This window comes from Chelonia mydas, chromosome 2 (assembly GCF_015237465.2).
Source record: "Chelonia mydas isolate rCheMyd1 chromosome 2, rCheMyd1.pri.v2, whole genome shotgun sequence".
NCBI classification, from domain to species: domain Eukaryota; kingdom Metazoa; phylum Chordata; order Testudines; family Cheloniidae; genus Chelonia; species Chelonia mydas.
This window is the reverse complement of record NC_057850.1, coordinates 97,376,454-97,401,439: the sequence shown is the minus strand read 5'-3', so window position 1 is coordinate 97,401,439 and position 24,986 is coordinate 97,376,454. Positions and strand designations below refer to the sequence as shown.

The window sequence follows — 24,986 nt, the reverse complement described above, 5'->3', positions numbered from 1 at the left end:
TGCAATTGTCTGGCCCAACCGCTCCCAGTCCGCTAGCTTAAGGATTCCGGCTTCAGGGTACCACGGGCATTGGGCACTCACCTCCTGTAGCAGGAGAGTGAGTTCTCGAGTGGGGCAATCATGCTGAGCCTTACGCAGCAAATACTGTAGCTCATTACGGTGTTGCACTTGCAAAGCAGAAAGGGAGCTTCCCATACTTACCACAATGAAAAATACTCACCGGGATCCGCGAAGCGGATGGGTGACGCGTCTGAAACCCTTGCTGGGCGAGGTGAGTGCTGAGGGCCCCACGTTGGGCGCCAGTTGTGGCGGTTCAATGACAAGATGGAACACAGCTTTTAGCAAGCAAGCGAGCTGGTCTGCTAACGGGCTTCTCCCTGTCAGCTTTCCACCTTCTCTTTTTATTTTCTCCCCCCTGCGCGTTACATACTTCAACCGCAAAAGGACACAACAAAGGAAATAATATGACTTTGATTAATATTCTTATTTACTAGCCTCTATCTACTACTGTCCTTGCTCTCAGGCCTTGAGCCCAGTCCAAGGAAGCTTCCCACGGTTCATGTCCTCTGGGTGACTTCCCATGGTCCATGTCCTTGGATGGAGCAGTGTGTGCACTGCTCCTGCAAAACACTCAGGGTGTGCCCTGAATGTTTCCAGGTGGATGAACTAAACATGAACCCTTCATCAGTTTCCAGGTGCATGAACTAAACATGAACCCTTCACAACGTGTGTGGCACTGTAGATGGCTTTGCACAAATGGGCTTCCCTAACTGCGGAGGGGCGATAGATGGCACGCGTATTCCAATTCTGGCATCAGACCACCTAGCCACCGCGTACATTAATCGCAAGGGGTATTTCTCAATGCTTCTCCAGGCACTTGTGGATCACCGTGGTCATTTCACAGACATTAACGTTGGCTGGTCCGAAAAGGTGCATGATGCATTTTTCGGAACACTTGCCTGTTCAGGAAGCTGCAAGCAGGGACTTTCTTTCCGGACCAGAAGATCACCATAGGGAAAGTCTAAATGCCCATTGTGATCCTGGGAGACCCCGCCTACCCCTTAATGCCGTGGCTTATGAAGCCATACACGGAGCAACTTGACAGCAACAAGGAGCGGTTCAACAACAGGCTGAGCAAGTGGAGAATGACTGCTAAGGGTGCTTTTGGCCGTTTAAAAGCCCGCTGGTGCTGCCTCTATGGGAAGCTGGACCTGGCTGATGACAATATTCCTATGCTTACAGCTGCGTGATGTACGCTCCATAATATTTGTGAAGGGAAGGGTGAAAGCTTCACTCAGGGCTGGATCGCAGAGGCTCAGCGCCTGGAGGCTGAATATGAACAGCCAGAGACCAGGGCTATTAGAGGAGCGCAGAGCGGGGCCATAAGGATCAGGGATGCTTTGAGGCAGCAATTTGAAGCTGAAAGCTAGTAATATTTGGGTTTGCAGTGCTTGTAATGCTAGTAGGTGATTGGTGCACATGATGCAATAAATGGGTTTAACATAATTGTATGTTGCTTTGCAGTGCTCTTTTTGCTTTCAATTAATAGAATAAAGATTGCTTTCAAACAACCACAATTCTTTTATTAAAAGACAACAACCAGGGTAGAGTCACACAAAAAAACCCATCAGCAGTGAGGGGGATGAGGGAAGGGAAGGTCCCAGGCAGCTAAAGATTTGTATGTGTCCAGGGATTATATCCAGCCTTCTCCTTTGGAGTACAATATAGCGGGTGCTGTACTTCAGCAGGGCCAAACTGCAGAGGGACGGGTGTTGAGTGCAGTGGGTACTGCAAGTCCATGGGGCTGGACTGTGATGGGGCAGGAGTGGAATGCAGCGGGTACAGACTGGAGCCAGGAAGTTGATAAGAGTGTGTTGGCAGTGTCTGAGGGGCGCATGGGAAAGAGTTTTGTAACAGTGGCTGCAGGGGAGGGTGGGCGCAGAGCTGCTCGGTTTGAAAAGCTACTTGTGATGTTCCCCTCTGGTGTTGTCTGGACTAGTGATCTGCTAGGCCACTCCAATCCTTGTCTCTTGGAGCCAGCCTTACCCTGCTCTGCTGTGAGAACCCCCACTCCTGGGCTGTTCATGCACAGCCTCTGGTACGTAAGCTGCTCCCAGCTGCTTGCAAGTGAATGACGCTAGCCAATATCTCCGGTCCCAGAAACAACCCTAGGAACCTCCATCTTACAGTGTCCCATTATGCCCACTGGACGCTGCAAGCTTATATAAGTTCATAAATTTAACAAAGAAATTGATATGTACCAGGCTTGTTATCCCCAGGGGAGTCTCTGACACGCTTCAAACCAAACGCACTGCTTCAGGTAGAATAAACAAACAGATTTATTAGCTATAAAGATAGATTTTAAGTGATTATAAGTCAAAGCATAACAAGTCAGATTTGGTCAAATGAAGTAAAAGCAAAACACATTCTAAGCTGATCTTAACACTTTCAGTGTCCTTACAAACTTAGATGCTTCTCACCACAGGCTGGCTGGTTACTTTTCAGTCAGGCCTCTCTTTTGATCAGTGCTTCAATCACTTGGTGGTGTCTGTAGATGTAGGTGGAAGAGAGAGCGCATGGCAAAATGTCTCTCTCTTTTATCATGTCCTTTATTTCCTATTGGCTTTTCCCCCCAACCCCCTTCAGAGTCAGGTGAGCATTACCTCATCGCAGTCCCAAACTGCCCAAAGGAAGGGGGTGACTCCCTTGAGGGTCTAACACAGGGGTTCTCAAACTGGGGGTTGGGACCCCTCAGGGGGTCGTGAGATTATTACATGGGGAGGGTCACAAGCTGTAAACCTCCACCCCAAACCCTGCTTTACCTCCAGCATTTATAATGGTGTTAAATATATTAAAAAGTGTTTTTAATTTATAAGGGGGGGGGGTCACACTCAGAGGCTTGCTATGTGAAAGGGGTCATCAGTACAAAAGTTTGAGAGCCACTGGTCTAACAGATTCATTTGTTGCTGCCTAAGCCAGTGTCCATTGTTCCTGTGAGGCTGGGCTGGATTTGTCCCATCCATGCCTGACGAGGAGTGAACTGCCTCTCTGTTCTTGGAGAGTTTTTGCATGGGCTTTCTTTAAGCCCTGAGGATACATTTTCAGCCTCATAACTATATATGTGAAATTGTAATCTTACTATAACATTAAGAAAAGGAGTACTTGTGGTACTTTAGAGACTAACCAATTTATTTGAGCATAAGCTTTCGTGAGCTACAGCTCACTTCATCGGATGCATGTAGCTCACGAAAGCTTATGCTCAAATAAATTGGTTAGTCTCTAAGGTGCCACAAGTACTGCTTTTCTTTTTGTGAATACAGACTAACACGGCTGTTACTCTGAAAACTATAACATTACTGTAACAATTACTATAACGTCACTATAACAACAATGCTCAGTGCATTATGAGCCTTCCGAAGATACCCAACATGACAAACTTTGCATTGGATACTACACAATCATTTAATAAAGATAATATAGGGGTGTAAGGTGTTACCCCGAGGTACAGAGCGTCACACTAGTATTGCCTGGAGCGTGTCTGCTTGGCGCTCCATAACCTTTAGCTGCTCTGTGGCTTAATTCTGGCGTGCCACTTTCTCCTTTCGGTCCCTCTTCTCGCTGTCCCAGCCCTCCTTCAGTTCCTGTTTCTTGGTGGCAGAGTGCATCATAACATCACGCAGAAAATCCTCCTTAGTTCTTCTGGCCGCTTTCTAATTCTATGCAGCCGTTCAGCTGCCGATAACAAAGAGGGAGGCTGAGCTCCCAAGGTCATTTTTGTGAAGTTTAAATGCAACATTTTACAGAAGCAGCATTGTTTGCAACATAGACAACACTGATTCAGTGATTTAAAACACAGCCAGTACTTACATACCTGACACTAACTGGCTGACCCCAGGCAAGCACACATGAGCCACAAGATCCCCAAAATGGTGAGTAGCCGCAGGGGCAGGGTAAATCTCTCTTCCCGGATCCTGCTGTACACTGGGCACTGTGGCTCTTCGGGAGAACGAGCATGGTAGGGGGGGCCTGATAATCATTCCTGTCCTCACACTTTCCACAGGATGTGATCATTATGGCAGCACTGTGGCGTGGGAAAGTTACCATTAATGGGGCAAGAAACAAAGCAGCTCTGAATCTCAAAGAATCTGTGGCAGCGGATTGTCCAGTACCTCCACGAGAGTTTCCTTGAGATCTCTGAGGGAGATTTCCTTGAAGTGAGGGAGTCAATCAACAGCCTGTTCCAATGCTCAGACTAGACATGCAGTGGGAGACAAGCCTGCTTTCTGCAACCCTCCTGCCCCCAACAACTCGCTTCAGCAATTCCCAAAATCAGATCCACTTACCAGGGGCCTCCTCTCCTGTTTGCGCTTCACCAAACTCCGACAGCTGTGACTGGCTAACCTCTTCTGGCTGCATGCATCTCTGGCCTCCGAGTCATCTTCTGTCTCAGGGTCTCTCTCCCCCTCCTCATCCAAGATTTCCTCCTCCTGGCTCAGTCCACTCTCAACTGGCATGCAAGCCACCGAAGTATCCACAGTGGTCTTTGCAGTGGAGGTGGGGTCGCCGCCGAATATCGCATCCAGCTCTTTGTAGAACCGGCAGCTCGTGGGTGCAGCGCCGGAGTGGCTGTTTGCCTCCTGCACCTTGTGGTAGGCATTCCACAGCTCCTTCACTTTGACCGTGCACTGCAGTGTGTCCTGGTCATGGCCCCTTTCTGTCATGCATCATGAAATCTGTCTGTAGGTATCCTCTCCCCAAATGCTGATGAGGAGCAGCTCGGCATTGCTCCAAGCGGGGGATCACCTGGTTCGTGGAGCAGGCATGGCCACCTGGAAAGATGCACTGAGACGACTGCATGCATCACCGAGCAAACAGGAAGGGGGGCCAGGGCTGGGCGTACATGTGAGACTCTGTCCCTCTTACTTGCTATCTTTGTGTACCTGGCGTGGAGGGGCAGAACCCCGGGATGTTTCTGGGGCAGGCCCAGCTCTTGCACTGTGTCAGGGTCGGGTGCAGCCTCACCACTGAGTCCGTGTCTGGGGAGGCGAAAGGGCAGGGAGGGACTACAAGGCAGTCTCCCACCTCCGTGCAGGCAGTGGCCTGTGTTCCCTACTGCCATGCTGGAGCCTCCACATTTATTGATTGATTGATTTATATATTTATTCCCTTCTGTGCCAGGTGTGGACAGGCAGGCTCAGCAAGGCAGGATCCAAGTGTGGGGGGATCCAGGTGTGGGTTGAGAGGATTCTGTGTGGGGCAATCTGGGGGTGGGCAGCTCAGTGGGGGATCCGGGTGCAGGGGGGATCTGGATGCACAGGGGCTTGCTGGGGGGTTCTGGGTGCAACGGTAATGGGACTCTGCAGAGGGGTCCAGGTGAAGATGGTTGGGGCTCAGCGTTGGGGGTCTGGGTATGGGGGATAGAGCTTGGCAGGGGTGTATGGGTGTGAGGGACTCAGTGGGGGGGTCCAGGTGCAGCTGGTTGGAGCTTGGTGGGGTGTAGATCTGGCTGTGGGTGGCTTGTTGGGGTGGTCCAGGTGCAGGGGGAGTGGCGCTCATTGGAGGGAGGGGTTATGAGTGCGGGAGGGTGAGGCTTGGCGGGAGGATGTGGGTATAAGGGGGTCTGGATGCACAGGGGTTGGGTGGATGGGGGAGAAGCTCGCTGTACAGGGTCCCTCCCCCTGCAGCTGAGGAGCGATGGGTACAGTAAGTGGGGAGGGAGGGGGAGGACAGAGGGGGAGTTTGCAGAACTTCCTTCAGCCAGGGGAGAAATCTGGGGGTGGGTCTGACCCGGCCCTGGATGCAGTGCAAGGGAAGAGGAAGTCCCATCCTCCCGAGCCCATCTGGGACAAGCAGCTGAGCCCGGTACAGGGTAGGAGCCACCAGCTGGGTCTTCCCCAGTCCCTCCTCCTGGCCCACAGTTTTACCTCTCTGCTGGCTCCCCTGGGCCCCCGAAACATACTGGGGAGGGTCGCATCACCGCTCTTGTGACTTCCTTTTGCTTCTCCGTGAGAGAGTCATTTTTCTGTGGGGAAGCAAAGAAATCTACAGGGAACATAAATTCTGTGCATGTGCAGTGGTGCATAATTCCCCCATGTATAATTTATACACCTTTGTAATTGCAGTGTGGGGGTTTGTCAGGTTTCATTTTTCTGGAGTGGGGTTCAGCTTCCAAAGGTTTGAGAAACGCTGACCTAGTAGTAATGTCAGAAGACTTTTGTGTTGTGTTCTCAACCCTTCTGTTGTGTGACCTTTGGCAAGTTTCTTATCCATTCTTCACCTCAGTTTCTCCACCTGTAAAAGAGGGTTAGTAATACTCCCTCCCCTTGTAAAGCACTTGGACCTCATCAGATGAAATGAGAAATAGCCATTTAAATTATTATTGTCATTGTTTATGACTAGATATATTTTAAAATTTTGGAAACAGAATCAATATTGTCACAACTTTAATTACAACTTGCTATTTTCTTTGAAACAGACTAGATTACTTCTTCTCTAAGAAAAGGTTGTCTCCACTTTGCATATACTACAGGTTATTGAGGTGAAAATACAGCTATAAAATTGAGTGCCACAAACTGAATAGCTAATGAATCAACCATTGAGGCTGTTATGCGCCTTTGAGCTTGAGCCTCTTAATATAATGATAAATGATGCTTCTGAAAAAAGTGTGTGTGGGATCAACATCTGGCATTTAGATTTTAAGTGGCAGGCCAGCCTTATCTATTTTGTCATGAAAGTTTTTCTTGTATTTGGACTGATTTCTTATCGTCGTGCATACAGTGCATGTGAAAATGATTGAATTAGTTGATGAATTAGGGAACTGTGGACTTTTTGTTTTGAAAGATGAACAATAATAAATGGAATACAAGGTTTTAAAAACAAAGGCTTTAGCAAGGTGTAGAAATAGAGTGGAAGATTTTCAAAAGCACGTTTGGGGTTTAGGAACACATCCCATTGGTTTTAAAATGGACATATGTTCCTAAATCCCTTGAGTGCTTTTGAAAACCTCCCTCAGAACACAGAAATCTTAATGACATTGCTTCATCCAAGATGATGTAATTTCATCCCTTTTTCTAGACAGTGATATTGGTAACCTGTACACAACTAAAGATTGGTGTTTTCTTTAACTTGGTAAGGGTGAAGTTCTGTGTTCCAGTTGCTGAGCAGTTTTACTGAAAAATGCAAAGTGACATTTTTCCCTTTCACAATTAAAAATGTCAACTTTGATCCAAAATTACCTATTAACAGTATTTAACAGACATAGTCACACATACATCTGACCTTCAGGATCATATGTGACATACACTTCGATATGTTATTACTGATCGTGCTGGTCCATTAGAGCAGTGGTTCTCAACCAGGGGTACACACAGTGGTGAGCTGGAGCCGGTTCGCACCGGTTCACGTGAACCGGTTGTTAAATTTAGAAGCCGGTTTAGAACCGGTTGTTAAAGGGGTGGGCAAACTCCCGTCTGTCCTGCCTGAGCTCTCGGCTGGGGAGGCTCCCCTGTGAATTTTTACTCACCCGGTGGCACTCCGAGCCTTTGGCGGCGGGTCCTTCAGTGCCGCCGAAGACCTGAAGCTGCTGAAGGAACCGGTTCTTCAGCTTCTGGCAGCTCATCACTGGGTACACGTAACCCTGGGGATACACAGAGGTCTTCCAGAGAGTACGTCAACTCATCTAGATACAGTATTTGTCTAGTTTTACAGTAGTTTACAGGAATAGACTCAATATGGAGAAAAACTTAATTGTTGCTGTTGCTTCACTGCCTCCCAGAATGACAAGGCTCACAAGTGAAAAGCAGGCTCAAGGATCACACAGAAATGCAAGGGCAATATTTATATTCCAATCAATTCATTTTATAATTATATGGTAAAAAGGAGAAAGTAAGCAATATTTCAGTAATAGTGTGCTGTGACATGTTTGTATTTTTATGTCTGATTTTGTAAGCAAGTAGTTTTGAAGTGAGATGAGCCTTAGGGTACGCAAGACAAATCAGACCACTGAAATGTGTACAGTAGTCTGGAAAGGTTGAGAATTGCTGCGTTAGAGGATTGGCTTTTGAAGTGTGCAGTTTATTACTTTTAGATCAGAAGGAAATATGCCCAATGGGATCTTAGGGATTTCTACTATGAAGGGATAGTAATTTGTGAAGGTAGCATAGTACGTAATGAGGTCAAAGTTAATTTTGTTCCTTATCTAAGTTTTATTTCTGCTCCATGACCATAAAATGTTCTTTATTTATTACCTATGTGTATTAAATGTTGTGCTGATCCATGTCCATCCAAATTAGATTTCTTTTTAAGCATCCCCAGCATCAGCTGGTTGCCTAGGTATAGAGGTTGGATTGACGAGATATTTGAATGCCAGCTGGCAATCCAAACTCTGGAGGATTAACAAAGAGAGAATATAGGAAGCTCTACTCAATGGCATTACAGAAACAGTGGGTGCTTGGTTGTCAGAGTCTGTTTAGGTTTCTGAGGCTCCATCTACATATTCTATTATTTCTTCCAGAGTTTTTGTGGGGTTTGATGATAATTAAGAATATTATGAATATATAGATACTGTTTTGGAAACTTAGGTATAAAATGTGTGGCAGGTTAAGGTATGTGGCTTTTTTTGCCCTTGGCACAAGCATGTTACTTTTTTGTTTTGTGGGAAGAAATGGCAATTTGTCTCACATTTCCAGCACATGTTAAAAACTAAATGCATAAAAACAGCGGCAAAACCCACCTGTCTAGTGATTTAGTACTCCTATGACTGCAAAATATATACTGTTACACAAAAGCAGATCTGAGGTGGTAATATACTTGCACATTTTAGATATGATCCAGATTTATAGCTTTGTGAAATTTTTCTTGGGCTCTGACAAATTCAAAGCCTAAGTTACACTGATTTTTATTTTTATTAACATACCAGAGTTAGGTGGGTCAACAAAAATGTCCTATGTCTTGGTGTTAAATCTCTGTTTACAGTCTGAGCAGCTTGAGTCCTTAGCAGAGTCTCTTCTGTAGCATGAGTATGCTGGCCATGTTGCTCTTTGTAACAAGGTGACTGGATTGTCTTCACTGGTAAAACTGGCTATTGTCATGGTACCATTCATCTGAGTACCAGTAGAGATTGACCTGAGTGGTCATAGCAGAGCCCTATGTTTCAGCCCCATTTCCTCCCATCAGCTCAATAATTTCACATTACTGAAGTGCTGATTATGAAGTGAAACATTGGCCATATAACATGTCCTTCTGAATCTTGTTTCTGTTGTGAGGCATAGTGCATATTGCTACATATTTTTTTTTCCCAGTTAATGATCATGTGACTATTAACAGCCTTATCTTTGTCTGTAGTAAGAGGTCAGGAATCTTCACTGCTATGTCTGCGAAACTATCTGAAACCCAAAATATTTGCATTCAAAGGCATTATCAGAAGACTTCTATGAAATCAAAATCTTGCCCAGGCTTTGAGAGGTGAGTATGTCTGTGGCTTCAATGTGATAATCAAATTTTAAAGAGGCTGTTCTACTCTGAAATATAATCATGTTTAAAAATAGCCTAGGGGAGTTCCATGTTTGTATCTCAGTGACTTCCATATCAAATATTCTTAGTATAAAAGTGAATCGAGTGGTTTATACCAGCCTACCTTGAAGCTTCAAATTGGGCCCTGAGTAATAAACTGGGTCTTTTCTTGTGCATTTTCACCCCTTAATGAAGGTTCTGCAGGCCATGTTAATCCCTCAGTTACCTGTGTGCAACCCTATGGTCTTGATGAATGAACTACAGGTATATCACTTCTTAAAATCAAAGTTGTTACATGTTAGTTTAATAAATGGCAGTTTGTAATTAAACTTTTAAATACTTTTCATGGTGAGAAGTATATTTAGCACAGGGAATTTTAGAATGATGGGGTATGTAAAATGGGTGGCCTTTTCCTTCAGAACAGGTCTTGAAGATGGAACTGTACTGCTGTGCCTGGTAATGTTACAGGGACACCCTCGACAGAAAAATCACATTTTTCTCTGAAAAATCTTGTACCTACTGTTGTACAAGTAACGTCTGAGATTATTATAACTGGAAGATTAGAGAAACTTTTCTGAGTTTGCTTACTTTGTGCATTTGATAGCACTTTGTGTGCAGCCATTTTCCGCATTTGCCTATGTAGCTAATTATTTAATCACTTTTCCCTGTTGTCTTTCACACAGCAACAGGGAAAAGGGAAAAGCATTTTCTAAAAAAAAAAAAAAAAAAAAAGAAAAAAAAAAAAAGGAAAATGTTGTTATAAAATCCAAAACTGGTGAATGGGACTCTAGAGCAAGGGAACTACTTGATACTATTTGTAACTCTTTTTGCATCTTACTAGGTATGAAGCTGTATTGGAACCCCAGGTAATTAGTGGGGTGGCTAGCCCACGTTGAAGCCCATGCTGCCACGGCTTCACTGCTTCAGTATCTGAGCTAGCAGGATTAAAGTGAGCATGAGTTTCAATCAGATTCCGTGGTTGCAAGTGACCACAGCCTTAGATGTTGAGATTTTAACATATTTCCCGTAGTCTTTAGTGGTATTGATCAACCTGTGTTTGGAAAATCACAAACTGCTGGAGTAAACAGTAGTCTTAAACATGCAGCTTCTTCACAAGAACCACAGCTGACCTGCTCTGACCCATAATTGATTTGCTTGGTCACTTGCAAATGGACATAGACATCAGGAAAGACCTTAAGGTTGCTGATTCCCACAGTAGGTCCTTTGTTCAGTGGTAACTCTGACACCAGGGTACTGCAACGCTCGGAAAAATGAAGACAATAGAAAAAGTTTATTTCAAACTTTTGTACCATACGCAAATGTTAATCTAATGGCCTGTGGCTTCCAACCCCTAGAGTCTAGACAAAGGATTCATGCCCCAGGCTGTGGTTTGCACATTCCAGCAGGTGATTGCAAAGCAACAGCAGCAATGGGATTTCAGGGAAGGCACCTGCACTTCACTGAACAGCCTGACAGCCACAGTGGAAGACAAATTTTGCATTTGGAAGTGCTCTGAGGATGCCTGCAAGTCCTACTGAAGTTAGCAGTAGTCTTTCCATTGACTTTAATGGCAGTTAGATTAGACCTTTTATGAGTACACGTGGAGCTGAGGAGAGGTATAGCATCCCACCAAAGTTTGGTTTGGAGTCGGCACTGTTGATAAAGTATCTTGGGATCTGACACCACATTTGAAAAGTGATAGTGAACACACAAGATTCTGGGATACATTTGAGAGGTATTAGTGATGAGTGACTGAACGTGGAGCCATGATATGAAAAAAGACTGTGAACCTCAGGGGAGGGGTGAACAGAATAATTTCACATAATTTGAATGAATTCTCTGTTACTTTTCAAAACTAAATTGGCTTAAAGCTCAAAAAAAAGTAACATGAATGCATGAAGAAGTAAGCATGCAGTTAACATCTTGTGCCACTTCAATAGGCTGTTGTGAAGTGCAGTAAGCAAAGGCTTTAGATCAAAGCAACAAATCAAAACTGATAGGGCTGCAGGTTAACATTTTACAAAGACAGGTTTGACATGTGGATTTATGAAGTGGTGGCTTCTCTCTCTCGTGATCACTTTCTTGTGCTGAGGGGTTAAAGGTTTTAGCCACCTGTCAACTCTGTTTTGCACATAAGTCCAGTAATATTTTCCCTTTCTTTTTGTTTTCAGTATGCCATCAGAGATACTCCTGAAGATAGTTTCTTATTTGGATGCTGTATCCCTGTTGTGTATCGGTTGTGTGAATAAACGCTTCTATCATCTGGCCAGTGACAAGTAAGAAGGGGGGAAACATAGTAATCTCAATCTCACAGCAGTCAAGTTAACCTGGGTTATATGAGACTTTTTAATTTAGTTTCATTGATGCCAGGGAATTGATGTAAGTACCCAGCAGCTATTTTTCTGTTGTATTGCAATCTGTATGGTAAATTTTCCATATATTGCATGCAGTTTTAGCTGTGTGAGTTCCATTAAAGTTAATGGGACTTACGTGGCTAAAACCAAGCACGCTGCTTTGAAAACTTACCCGTTTGCATTTATTGCTTCATAAGATCCATTTATACTTTTTTTTCTGATTTAGATAAACCAGCACAGGATGCCGGGCTCCCTCCTCGCAGGCAGGGATTTTAACACCTTCCTTTCAGGTTCTTTCTTTTTCATTCCAGTTTTTTCCTGCTTTGTTGCAGGGGGTTTAAGTAGCCAGGCAGTTCTGGTGGTGGTTTCAGCTGCTTCCATTTGCCACAGTGCAATGAATTTATTTTTGATCAAAACAGGAGGAAAAAGCAAATAGAAGAAGGTTTATCGCAGGGGTATCAGTTGAAAGGGCTAAATTCCATGTTTAATTATGGTCCATGGGTCAGAGTATAAATTTAAGACTCAATTCATAGTGATCTCCCACTGATGTCACTGGGAGCTTTGAAGATGGATCAAATGGAGAGGCCAACCTGTATGTAGTAATTAAAATGTTTAGGTATCATTTTTTCAGTACCTTGTTGTTGTATTTAGCGTCACGTAGGGAGAAAATATGCTTCCCTGTAGACCCACTACTATTTCTCCAATTTCTCCCACTCCATTTCCTACCCCATCTGCTAAAATGATATGCACTGAAATTGTTACTGTTGTCATTGAAGTGTCATCACTGGGCTTTGGAGCAGACACTCCAGTAAGATTAAGGAGTCAGGGAACTCCACACCTCTGAGTTACGGTCCAAAATGACTGCTTTCATCTGCTGACATTCACTGCATTGATTGCATTTGGTTCACATATGGTAGATTTACTTTGCAACCATGAGGGCTAGAAATAAATAACCTCAGATTTCATTTCATTTTAAAATGTGATTATATCACACAGGCCACATAAATGCAAGGGGGCACCCGTGGTTTAGGGAGCTTGTGGCTTGTAATAATTCCTTTGCCTTTTCCCAGCTACTTTCTTCTGCTCACACCATGAATGACTGCAACTACTGCCAGTGGGAGAGATTGCAATAGCTTAGTCTGGTGCATGCCTTCCTCCTAGTTGGTAAATGCTATACTAGACGCCTCAGGGATGGTTTGGACCTTTCTGAGAACAAGGTCTCCTTTCCTATCTCAGCCTCCAGTGCTAAACATTTTCAGCTCTCTGTCCTGCTTCTGGGATTTTGTCTGAAATCTAACTTCTCCATCCTGAATTCCTTTTTCAAATCAGAATCTAGGAGTGGGAGGGAAGAGGAGGAGATCTTGAAAGCTTGGGCTGTTGATGGTATGATCTTTGCAACCTCTTACAGGGGGCCTCTCTGCAGCTCCCCAGTTGTGCCTCCCAGGCTGTGTGCTTTACACAGCCTCAGCTCAAAGAGTTGAAGAGAGGAAGCTTCACATAAATCTTACATGAGTTAGATCATCAGACTAATGTTAATTTCCCTGAGAATCCCGTACAAAAGGAATGATGTACTCATAAGAAGAGAGAGCTTGGTGGTAGTGATGTGTAGTGACTTACATTAACCACTGAGGGCACGGGAAACAGGCTGATATGAGAGAGACTGACTGTTCTCTTGGGCAGAGGTCAGCCTGGGAGCCATCTAAGCCCTGAATATTTTATGGCAAAAGACCCAGAGAAACATACTAGAGCAGGTTAACATAGTTTTCATCTGGGAAAAAGCAGGGACTGGTAAGGAAGACTTGGCTGGCCAGTGGATGTGAAAATCCTGTGGTGAGGCTAATTTCTAAGTGTGAAATAAAACACCATAATGTGTCTCTGGTATAATTACTATGGACTGTGTGGTTGATATTTTGGTAGCACATCCTGTTCATCATTTGTAAAATTGTATTCAGAGGATAAATGGTAACATATTTATTGCATACTGTCCCCCTTTCCCTTCCCCTCGTCTCTAATTTGTATGATTTTAACATATTTTAATGAGGAAAGGACAGCCCCAGAGGGAAAGAATTAGAACATGAGGAAAGAAGGATGCTTTTTAAATGCATACAAAAATGCATGAGAAAGAGAGAGAGATGTTGTCTAGTGCTGCATTACAAGACTAGGGATTGGGAAGTCCTGAGTTCTTATTCTGGCCCTGAAACAGACTCTTTTAGGCATTGGGCAATCCTTTAACCTTGCTGTCTCATTTTTCCCATACATAAGTGATACTTATCTACCTCCCTGGGGTATAGTGGGGATTAACTAGATAACATTTATAAAACACTCTTGATGTGGAAAAGTGGCAACTCTTGGGTGGCAAGGAGCCACTGTAGCAGCTTTGCTGGTACCCTCTTCTGGCCATGGTGCAAGGGATGTGCTTGGGACAAAAAGGGCATGTTCAGTACATCCCTGGTATGACCTAGCTGCTGGATTAGGCCTCGGGGACATTAACAGCCAGCACAATTTAAAGCAGCCTTCTAATTTGTACCAGGTGGCTGCCCTGACATTGAGTTGGCTGAGGACAGGTGGGGGAATGCAGCACAAATGGCACTTTTGCATCTTCCTGTTGGTTATTATTATGATGTCCTTCCTCAGTTTTTGTTCAGACAGTCCCACAGATCTTAGTGATAATTGATTGAGAAGGTAATGAGTAACAAGTAGGATGTATCTGATGTAGTATGATGTCAGGTAAAACTTTTTATATCCAACAAAAATATCAAGATGTGTATAAATGCCCTTTGGTTCTCATTTTGTGACTTGTCGTTCCCCCAGCAATCTAAATTCTAGCATATCTGCACTAATACAGAATATGGGGTTTAACAACAAACTAAAAGAAGGGGAAATTATGAATACAGAAGGACAACAGCCATTGAGGCAAAACCTAGATGTTGGGACTTTCTAGAAATGATTTGTATTCCCTTTATCCACCTAAATCAAACAAACCCAACTTGTTCTTAAAGTTGGTTAATATATTTTTTTCTTAATAAGATTCTCAATAATGCCTGAGATGCACATGCAACTGTATATTTTAATTCTGATGCTGGTGGGTCTGTTCTTTACTGGTCTGTGCCCTCACTGGTAATAACTCTTTATGGGATTCACTTTGTCTCTTGAATGTTTTTTCCAGTGTGATCTGGTTCAAAATTTACTCCAGTTTTTTTCCACCTAAAAGAACAAATTGGAAAACTAACTCTGTTGAAAAAACAGCTGTCTTACTAAGCCATGCTATGATTCAGGACAGAGAATTGGGATATTGGAAGAACGAATATATCATGAAACAAATAGCAGCTGGCAAAACTAGAATAATTCAGCTTCTGAAACCTATAAACCCTTACACTGGCCTTCCACTTAAAACCAAAGAGGCTATCAAGTAAGTAATGTCTTGTCATAAAGTGTGTTTACTCCCAGGCTACATTCAGAATGTTGGCGTAGTGGTTTTATATGGTATCTGTATATGGGGAGATAGAGATGAGAATTCAGATCATGATGGGGAGATGCTATCACGAGCTGATTAATGTGATTTAGTCACAAGATAAAACTTAACGAAAATAAAAGTGAAATAAGACATTTCTTTAAGTTTTGCTTGCAGGGAAGAAGACACTTCAAGAGAAATTACTTTGGTTATTTCCATTGAAAGTAATAGGAAGGATACATGCTCTTCTTCAAGGAATCCCCAGGGACATTGCTGACTGAATTTCTAAAGTTGCATACGTTGTTCTTATCACTTCTGGGAGTTTGTTTTAAAAACTTTTTTTATTGTTTTTACTTCCTCGATAACAGAACATGTAGTTTGAATTGGGTGATTGTACTGAAGGACAGAAATGGAAAGGAACATGTAATGGAGCAGGTGGACATCTCTTTTAATGACACATCTGTTACTGTATTTTGGTATGGTACAAACTGGCCATGTTTAGACACCTTGTCAACTCTGGAATTATGTGGAGTGACACCATTGCTTCTTGACCAATGTAAAGTTCCCCCCAAGAATGGGTGAGTTTAAATTAAAGTATTTTCATACAATTAAATATTGTTGGAATTGTCTGTGTGGAAATTGCCTGACCTAAAACTGACCCAACCAGTGAATTATTTTGAATCCTTCTACAGCCTATCCTAGGAAATCTATTTCTTGTTCTTCATGTCTCCAGAGAGAATAGAGAATTTAACAAAATTATATATTATTTATTTATTATTACATTATTTTATGAACTGAGTAGGTGTGATATAGTGACTGGCCATGTACAATACAGAAAAATAAAGACACTTCCTGTCTTGGAAAACTGACAGTCTAAGCATAGGTATAAATAAGATAGAATGGTAAATCCAGACTCATGGAAAACTTGTAATTAAAAATCCAGTGAGAACAATTCTTTGCCTGTATTTAATCATATATATTAATCTAAGACATTTGTTACACAAATAAGAAAATGTTTTTAAAATATATTTTAACCTGAATTTTTTTTGTTTAAAACAAATGTGTGTATGTTTAGAAAACCTAAATGAATAAAAGGGAGATTTTAATAAATTCTTTAAAACATCCATGATAGGATTTCTTTGGTATAAGTGGAAGGGTTTCAGAGTGTTAGTCAGTAATTTAAATGTTTGTGTGAGATGTGAAATTGCACACAACAGTATGGTAGTGCATAAGACCTGGAACACAAACGTGTTGATCTAGTGTCGTTGTCTAGGAAGAGTTAGTGATGTATGTGGAGAAGAGAAAATTATATATATCTATATATATATATTTAAATTCTTTGATGTTGTTGGTAACATGCCCATTGACTTTCTTTACCCTCAACAACCTCATGTATTTTTTAAAATTGCTGATCTAACTCTTTGTGATCTGTTAACTGAAATAGTTTAGAAAGTAAATGTTCTTATGTCTGGAAAGAAGACTTTTTGAGCCTGTCCTACACAATCTGGTTTATTAGGGAAGGCGGTATGTTTGTAGCCCTGGGAACTTCCACTTTTAGTTTATTAGCCATAGCCATTGAGAGGTGTTTGGCTATGATTAAAAGAAGACTTTATGCATATAAAAAGTAAAGTGTTTTTCTTCTTATTGGAAAATGTTGGCTTATTTTGGTTTCCCTGGGTAACTTACCAATCCTTGGCTGGAACTATATTAACAAGTATTCCAGTTAACAAATCACAACGAATTAGACTTCTGATTTTTAAGAAAAAGTACATGTGATTGTGAAATTTGTTGTTTTTTCACAGGACAGTCCGTACCATCAAGTTCCCTAGGATTTTTTTAAAAATGGCTCCAGAGGCAATCCTGGCAATTACAGGCCAATAACCCTAACTTTAGTACTAAGCAAATTGTTTGAAACTGTAGTAAAGAACAGAATTACCGTACACACAGATGAATATGATATGCTGGGGAAGAATCAGTGTGACCTTAGAAAAGGGAAATCATGCCTCATAAATCTATTAGAATTCTTTGAGGGGGTCAACAAGCATATGGACAAGGGTGATTCCGTGGATATAATGTACTTGGATTTTCAGAAAGCCTTTGACAAGTTCCCTTACCAAAGGCTCTTGAGCCGTCAAGGGATAATAGGGAAGGTCTCCTCTTGGATCAGCAACTGATTAAAAGTTAGGAAACAAAAGGTAGGAATAAATGGTAAGTTTTTATAGTGGAGAGAGGTAAATAGTGGTATATCCCAAAGATCTGTGCTAGGACCTGTGCTGTTCAACATATTTATAAATGATCTGAAAAAAGGGGAAAACAGTGAGGTGGCCAACTTTGCAGACAATACAAAATTACTCAAGATAGTTAAATCCCAGCAGACTGTGAAGAGTTATAAAAGGATCTCACAAAACTGGGCAACAAAATGGAGGATGAAATTCAGTGTTGATAAATCGAAAGTAATGTACAGTAGAAAACATAATCTCAACTATACATACAAAATGATGGGGTCTAAATTAGCTGTTAACACTCAAGAAAGACACCTTGCAGTCATGGATAGTTCTCTGAAAAAATCTGCTCAATGCTCAGCTGCAGTCAAAAAATCTAACAGAATATTAGGAATCATTAGGAAAGGGAGAAAAAATAAGGCAGAATATACCATATTGCCACTTTATAAATCCATGGTACACCCACACTTCAAATACTGCATTGCAGTTCTGGTCGACCCATGTCAAGAAAGATATATTAGAATTGGAAAAAAGTAAAGGGAAAGGCAACAAAAATGATTAGTTACTACATGAGGAGAGACTAAAAAGACTCTGACTGTTCATCTTAGAAAAGAGACAGCTAAGAGGGGATATGATAGAGGTCTATAAAATCATGAATGTTGTGGAGAAAGTGAGTAAGGAAGTGTTATTTACCTCTTTCTGCTGTTTTGAACCTTTCTCTTTTTCTTTTTTTTCCTTTCTTGCCATTTTAAAACGTTCTGTACTTTTCCTTTCCTGCAGTTTTAAAACTTTTTTTCCCCTTTTTCTCACTATGCAATAATCCACTTTCTTTTGTAAATTACTGGAAAAGGGACTAATCTGTATTTACTAAACTTTATTTAACATGCGTAAAAACCTGTTTTCTTCTGAAAATCGTCTAATGTTAACATGTGTGAAAAAACACATAGAAGCAGTCCTCATGCACCCCATAAAAGATAAACTAAAACATTATTTCAAAATGGCTGCCTGGGAAGTATTTTTTCTTCCCTAGCTTCCTGGACATCATAGGAAGCTGTAAATGGACCATGGCAGTAGGCAAGCTGGAAGTTGCAAAGGTGTGAGTAACTGTTGTAAGGTTCACCTTTCTTCACCTACTGCTGTATTGGTAGATGAAGAAAGGTAATACTGCTACTATCAGGAAATCCAGGAACCATTTTGGATCTAATCAGGATTCTGAAGCTGTGAACTATTTTAGCAGAAGCTAGTTCTCCTCAATCGATAATACAGACTCTTTGTTCCTACTACGTGTTCCTCCTAAATGTCTCATTTGCCAACAAGCATCTCTTCTTCGTTATTTGGATGAGTTGCTGCTTGTTCATTTTCATCCAGATCCTTGTTCTTGGTCACACACTGGGAGAGTTATTGCGCCTAAAGAATCTGAATTTCAGTAAAAGGACATGTAGTCTTATACCTAAAAATTACACTTTTGAAGTTCTAGGAATGAAGAACTGAGTATTACAAGTATTACTGCACCTGAGTATTACATATTGATGTGATTGGGATGTGTTTGCAGCTGCAATTGCCTGCTGATAGCATCCTCCTTTTTTTAAAACAAACACACACATACACACACACACACACACACACAAAAACATAGACGCATGGGAAGAGTGACACTATGGATCTTTACAAGGGTCTTTGTGGAGAGTGAGCAATTGCCAAACAATATCTTGTGAAACTTCTCTGATGGGAAGGATTGAACACACTATAGAGCCACTACTGACATTCCTGCAAACAGCCAACAAGGCAACAGTCAATGGTATTAAATATACATTCTACACCAATTTTTAATCCCAGATTGGTAGGGTACAAAAACCCTGAAAAATACAACTGTATAGTAAATGACCTTTTGGTTCAAATTTCACTTGTTCTGAGAAAGCTTTACCTTCCTAAGTTGCCTGCTTAATGTTGATGAATATTTCATGATTCCCTTTGCTATGGAAACATTTTCTTTATAATGACACATTTGTTAATAAAAGAACCCTATGGGCATTTAAGAAATTTAGTGAGCATATCAGTTCCTCTTGTTGAACTGTACAGTGGATATGTAATACCAGCCTGTGATAGATTTTGGTAGACATCCTTATTGGAGATTCTCTTCCCACTAGGCTTTGCAGTCCTGCTGGTAAGCTGCTAGTTAGACTTTTTACTGCTTGTCATACTGCACGGTTTCAGAACAATTTGTTTTAGTGCCCAGGGAGAAAATGAAAAGTGGCTGAACTTTCCTATTAATACTGGCACACTCGTGTCTTTCTTTACTCTGCTATGTCTCTTCAAAGACCACGGCGACGTTCCTTAATTGCTGAGTTCAACCTTACTAACCTCACTAAAGTGACAACAATGATTGGCTCTGACATGCTTGTGCAACTTTTCCATCTGAACCCAGGACTCCTGGTGGGTCTCTGGAAGGTAAGACTACATTCAGCTACAGTATGTTATTCATTATGGTAGCCTGGAAGGCACAGTTTCCTCCATCTTTCGTTTTTTTTCTTTTGTAAAGTTCAGACATATATATGCAGATAAAGAAGATGCATGCAAATGACTTCCATAGCCTAATAGGAATCCACAGTCAAGGCCCCCTGTACTATTTTGCAACACCTTCATTTATGCTTTAAAAATATAGATTTCTAATTATTTCAGTGTAACATTCATATGTGCATTGTACGGTTTATTTTCCTCTTCCAGTTTTTGATGTGCCAGGGATTTTTTAAATTGACATAGTATCACAGTTCAAGGGCAAGCTGCACCTGTGATCTCTCCTCCAGACTTTCTGTGGGCACTCTTTCCAAGAGACAGGCCCTGATCTGCATTCTCCCAGAGTGCTACTCTGTGGTTCCCCCGACTTTAGACTGGATCACCAGGCTACATACAACACCATCTATTCTCACTGTACTGTCACAGTTACAGGGCATGAGCTGCCTTAGACCCCTTTACAGTCCTTTATGAGTGCTCTCCTCAGGTGACAGTGCTAATTATAAGGTAGAAAAATAAGATTAATGAATTGTTGCTGATACTGCAGAGAATCTTCCTGTATGGGTAGCTATCCAGTGGTGCTTCATGTGTTCTTGTGCTGGGACAATGTTTATGGTAGCATTCTATGTGACTAGCGGCCCACATATAACTATTATTAAAATTGTACTAATGCGTTGTGGTAATCTTGCAGCAGCAAAAGAAGAAGCATTTATCTGTGGGCTTTAATGCACAATACTTTCAGGTGAGAAAGGTATTCACTGTAATTAACTTTTCAGAAAGGAAATGGAATTGCTTTTGTTACGGCAAGTCTTCATCATCATCAACTTATTGAGAGAAGCACTTTGGGCTCTGCCACTATGTAAGTACTGGTTTCTCTTTGCCTGTGGATGCTAGGGATGATCTTTTAAATAAAGCATTGAGTTTGAAAATTAAAATTGATTGATGATCAAGAAAGTTCAGTAACAATTGTAGTTCCCCCTAACCAAGAATAAGAACTCTGTTGTGCACTGGAGTTGCAATAACTGGTTTACAAAATGGCGTGGAATAGGCCTGTGTTTTCCATGCTAAAATGTACTGTGGTGAAGTAATATATTAAAGAGACCCTGTAAACTTAATTACACATGTGTCTGAAACCTTTCACTGTAGCTGAAAGAAATTAGAAATTTTTCTGTATTTTTTTTCTTTTGTTTATTTTCGTCACTTTCTCCTGATGTGTGACAGACCCACAGGGAAGAGGGACATTTTAAAAAATAGGAAAATGTCATTGTAAATCCACAAAAAGTGGCAGGGTGATTTAATTTAGAACCTGAATCTACTTTTAAATCTTATTGAAAAAGTTATTAGATTTCTAGTAGACAGTGTCCTTTAAATAGGTGTATATATAACACTGTATATTAATGCAATATATTCATGTGTGAGTTTTTCTTCACACATGTCAAAATAATGGTTACAGTGATTACTATGTCAACTAGCCTCCCTGAGCAGCTCTTTTTTCTTCTTCTTCATACCCTTTCCTCCCAGGCTGAAGGAGCATTTTATCTGGCGTAGATATGATGTCTTTCTCTCCCCCCCTCCCAGCCCCCTTCATTGGGATTCATTTCACACACGCAATATCTAATAATTTTCACTCCACTGGGACAGTCATTTATATGGGAAAAAATTTCCAATATGTTTAAGTGACTTAGTTTGTTAAGTGTAAGTGACTTAAGAGCCTGTCTCATTGACCTTCATTGGGACTTATGTCACTTAGGTGCTTCTGAAAATGTTACTCCACACCAGTGATTCAATACTCTGCTCCTTCCACTAGGGTTCAGGCACAGGAAGACTATTTCCCTGCCTGCTGTTAGAACGGCGGTTCTCAACCCACGGCATGTGGGCCAATTAGAACACAGCTGCGGCCCAGGTCAGCTGTGTGCTTGTCAAGGTTCCTTCCCCACTCTGAACTCTAGGGTACAGATGGGGGACCTGCATGAAAATCCCCTAAGCTTATTTTTACCAGCTTACGTTAAAACTTCCCCAAGGTACAAACTATTTTACCTTTTGCCGTTGTACTTTATCCCTGCCACCACCAAGCGTCTAACAGAGATATAACTGAGAAAGAGCCCGCTTGGCAACATCTTTCCCCCCAAAATCCTCCCCAAACCCTACACCCCCTTTCCTGGGGAAGGCTTGATAAAAATCCTCACCAATTTGCATAGGTGAACACAGACCCAAACCCTTGGATCTCAAGAACAAGGAAAAAAGCAATCAGGTTCTTAAAAGAAGAATTTTAATAGAAGAAACAGTAAAAAGAATCACCTCTGTAAAATCAGGATGGTAAATACCTTACAGGGTAATCAGATTCAAAACATAGAGAATCCCTCTAGGCAAAACCTTAAGTTACAAAAAGACACAAAAACAGGAATCTACATTCCATTCAGCACAGCTTATTTTCTCAGCCATTTAAAGAAAACAGAATCTAACGCGTATCTAGCTAGATTACTTACTAAGTTCTAAGACTCCATTCCTGTTCTGACCCCGGCAAAAGCATCACACACACAGACAGAGAGAACCTTTTGTTTCTCCCCTCTCCAGCTTTTGAAAGTATCTTGTCTCCTCATTGGTCATTTTGGTCAGGTGCCAGCGAGGTTTTCCTAGCTTCTTAACCCTTTACAGGTGAAAGGGTTTTTCCTCTGGCCAGGAGGGATTTTAAAGGTGTTTACCCTTCCCTTTATATTTATGACAGTGCTAAAGACCGCAGATGTGCCCCAGGTTCCAGGTTCCCTGCTGCCTGGGGAGAGGGGTCCAGGCTGCCCCACCACCTAGTGTGAGGGGGTTGGTCTCCCAAACGGGGTCCAGGGCTCCCTGCTGGCCCCAGAGGGTCATGAACTCTGGGGTCCGGGGCAGCCGACTGGCCCCACCAGTTCCAGGGTCCAGGGTAGCTGGCTTGCCCCGCAGGGTCCAGGATCTGGGGCAGCTGCCCGGTCCTGCAAGCTCTGGGGGCTGGGGCAGCCTCGTGGCAGGGGACTGGGGGAGTGGGCAGCTGGGGCAGCCGCGTGGCTGAGGGTGGGGGGATGGGGCAGCCAGCTGGCCCCCGAGGTCCGGTGGTGGCGGCCCACTCATATGCGCCCACAATGTGTAATATGTTGAGAACCACTGTGTTAGAGAAAAGCAGGTGGCCAGATGGATGTTAGATTCAGAGTTAATTTGCCCATATATATAATGCAGACAAGTCCATCTATTGAAATTTTACATGTACACACTTTAGGTGTATTTAGTGGTAAATTTAGTTAGCTGCCTTTGACTAGTCTTTACAGCACATTAATAAACCTTGTAATGAATATGGTAAACTGTAGTGAAACTTAGAGATTCAGAAATTTTAGTAGGAAAGTAGAACACCTTGACTGCTAATTGTGTTTGCCCTTTTTCGAATCTTTTTAAAATGCCTCCTCTGCTGAAACCACTCAGCATTTCTTGCCATGCTAAATTGTTTTTTCCCCACCCGATTTCTCTTGATTTTATTTAAGACAATATATCCTCCCCCCTCATAAACCTATACTGGATGATGTTGACCCAGAATATGGACTGCATGGCTACCAACTACATATTGATATGCACAGCGGAGGACATACTTACATGTGTGGTACATTTCGCAATCTATTCTGCAGAAAAGGTAGAGTTAATGGAATTCAGATGTTCCTTTAAAAATGGTTTCTGGGTTCATTTCCCCCCATTTGTATTCAACTTCTTTCTGTTCAAGGGAGAAAATAGAATAGGCTTTTAGGATAAACTAGTTTTTTTTTTCTTGCATTTTTGTTGTGGAATTATTTTGATGGCTACTGCTGGCAAATTGACAGTCTAGATATTATAATGTCTGTTGCTTTTTTTTAAAATACAGGCTTCTGGATTAAAAATAAAACTGTTCTTTACGTTTCAAGGCTGAAATTAGGATAAAGCATCTTGGTAACAAACAAAGCATTTCCAAAAACAGAATTAATTTTATAACATATTAAACAAATGTAATAACCAAGACTTGATTTCAATGTGTTGTTTTTTTTTTAATTTATTGCTCTTCTTCAGTTACTTAAGTTTGCTTTGACTAGATGTGATTTTTAACAAAGCTTTATTGTTCAGATACAATGCAACTTAATAAGCATACTGTGATTCAGACAAAGTATAATTGTTTGGTTTGCTTCTCTAGATTGAGATACATATTGTTATGGCAATCAATACAAAGTTGTGAGAAACTGCATAAGTGTTTGTAAATAATTTACAATAACATTTATTTACTTTATTTATTTAGGCTTAGGCTTAACAATAAAGCATGCCCTTGCAGAAGCTCTGAGTGTCCTAATAATAATTAAACTTACAGTAATAATCACCCAGCAGCATTAAATAATAACATACAGGTAAATGCTGCCAGCTGGCAGCATTAAATAATTAAATTCAGATAACAATTTCCCCAGTCAACAAATAAAACCAGAAAATCCTTTTTTCTCCCCCATCCTTCCTTCCACCCTCCCCCGCAAGCCCCTCTCAAATTACATGATGAAAAGTATGCATTCCTTTTTATGTTGGATGTAGGAGGTAAGGAAACTTTTTTTAAATTTTAAAAATCATATATATATATATATATATAGAACAAAATCTATACCCTATGAACAGTTGTTTTTTAAAAACTGAGGTAAGCAATTATTACTGTTTCATATTATTTTTCCAATAAATGGCTAATGCTGATGCTTTGTTACCAAATTTGCCCGTTACTTTGGGGTACACTCATTTATTAGGGTTATTCTTCTGGTGGCTGGGGTTCTGTAATTCTGTCAATGTACTGCTTGTGTCACTTGTGTTCTCATACGGAGCTCTACTTTCCGCAAGTTCCCTCCCAATGGAGCTATTCTGCATGAACCCACACACACACACACACACACACACAGCGCGTTTGAGAGGAAGGGGTTA

The 24,986-nt window shown here is 41.7% G+C and overlaps 1 protein-coding gene across 2 annotated transcripts in view; it reads left to right on the top strand.

The window, feature by feature from the left end:
• FBXO15 (F-box protein 15) overlaps window positions 1–24,986 on the top strand; it is a 54,281-nt gene that overhangs the window by 14,703 nt on the left and 14,592 nt on the right. Inside the window, exons 2-8 of one of the 2 annotated variants that reach the window (XM_007059926.4) lie at window positions 9,343–9,462; window positions 11,682–11,786; window positions 15,031–15,273; window positions 15,684–15,893; window positions 19,856–19,985; window positions 20,825–20,907; window positions 23,555–23,700. In XM_007059926.4, the coding sequence (XP_007059988.2) occupies window positions 9,343–9,462; window positions 11,682–11,786; window positions 15,031–15,273; window positions 15,684–15,893; window positions 19,856–19,985; window positions 20,825–20,907; window positions 23,555–23,700 (1,037 nt within the window). The remainder of the gene's footprint in view (window positions 1–9,342; window positions 9,463–11,681; window positions 11,787–15,030; window positions 15,274–15,683; window positions 15,894–19,855; window positions 19,986–20,824; window positions 20,908–23,554; window positions 23,701–24,986) is intronic. The other variant, XM_027822387.3, reaches the window with a different exon arrangement.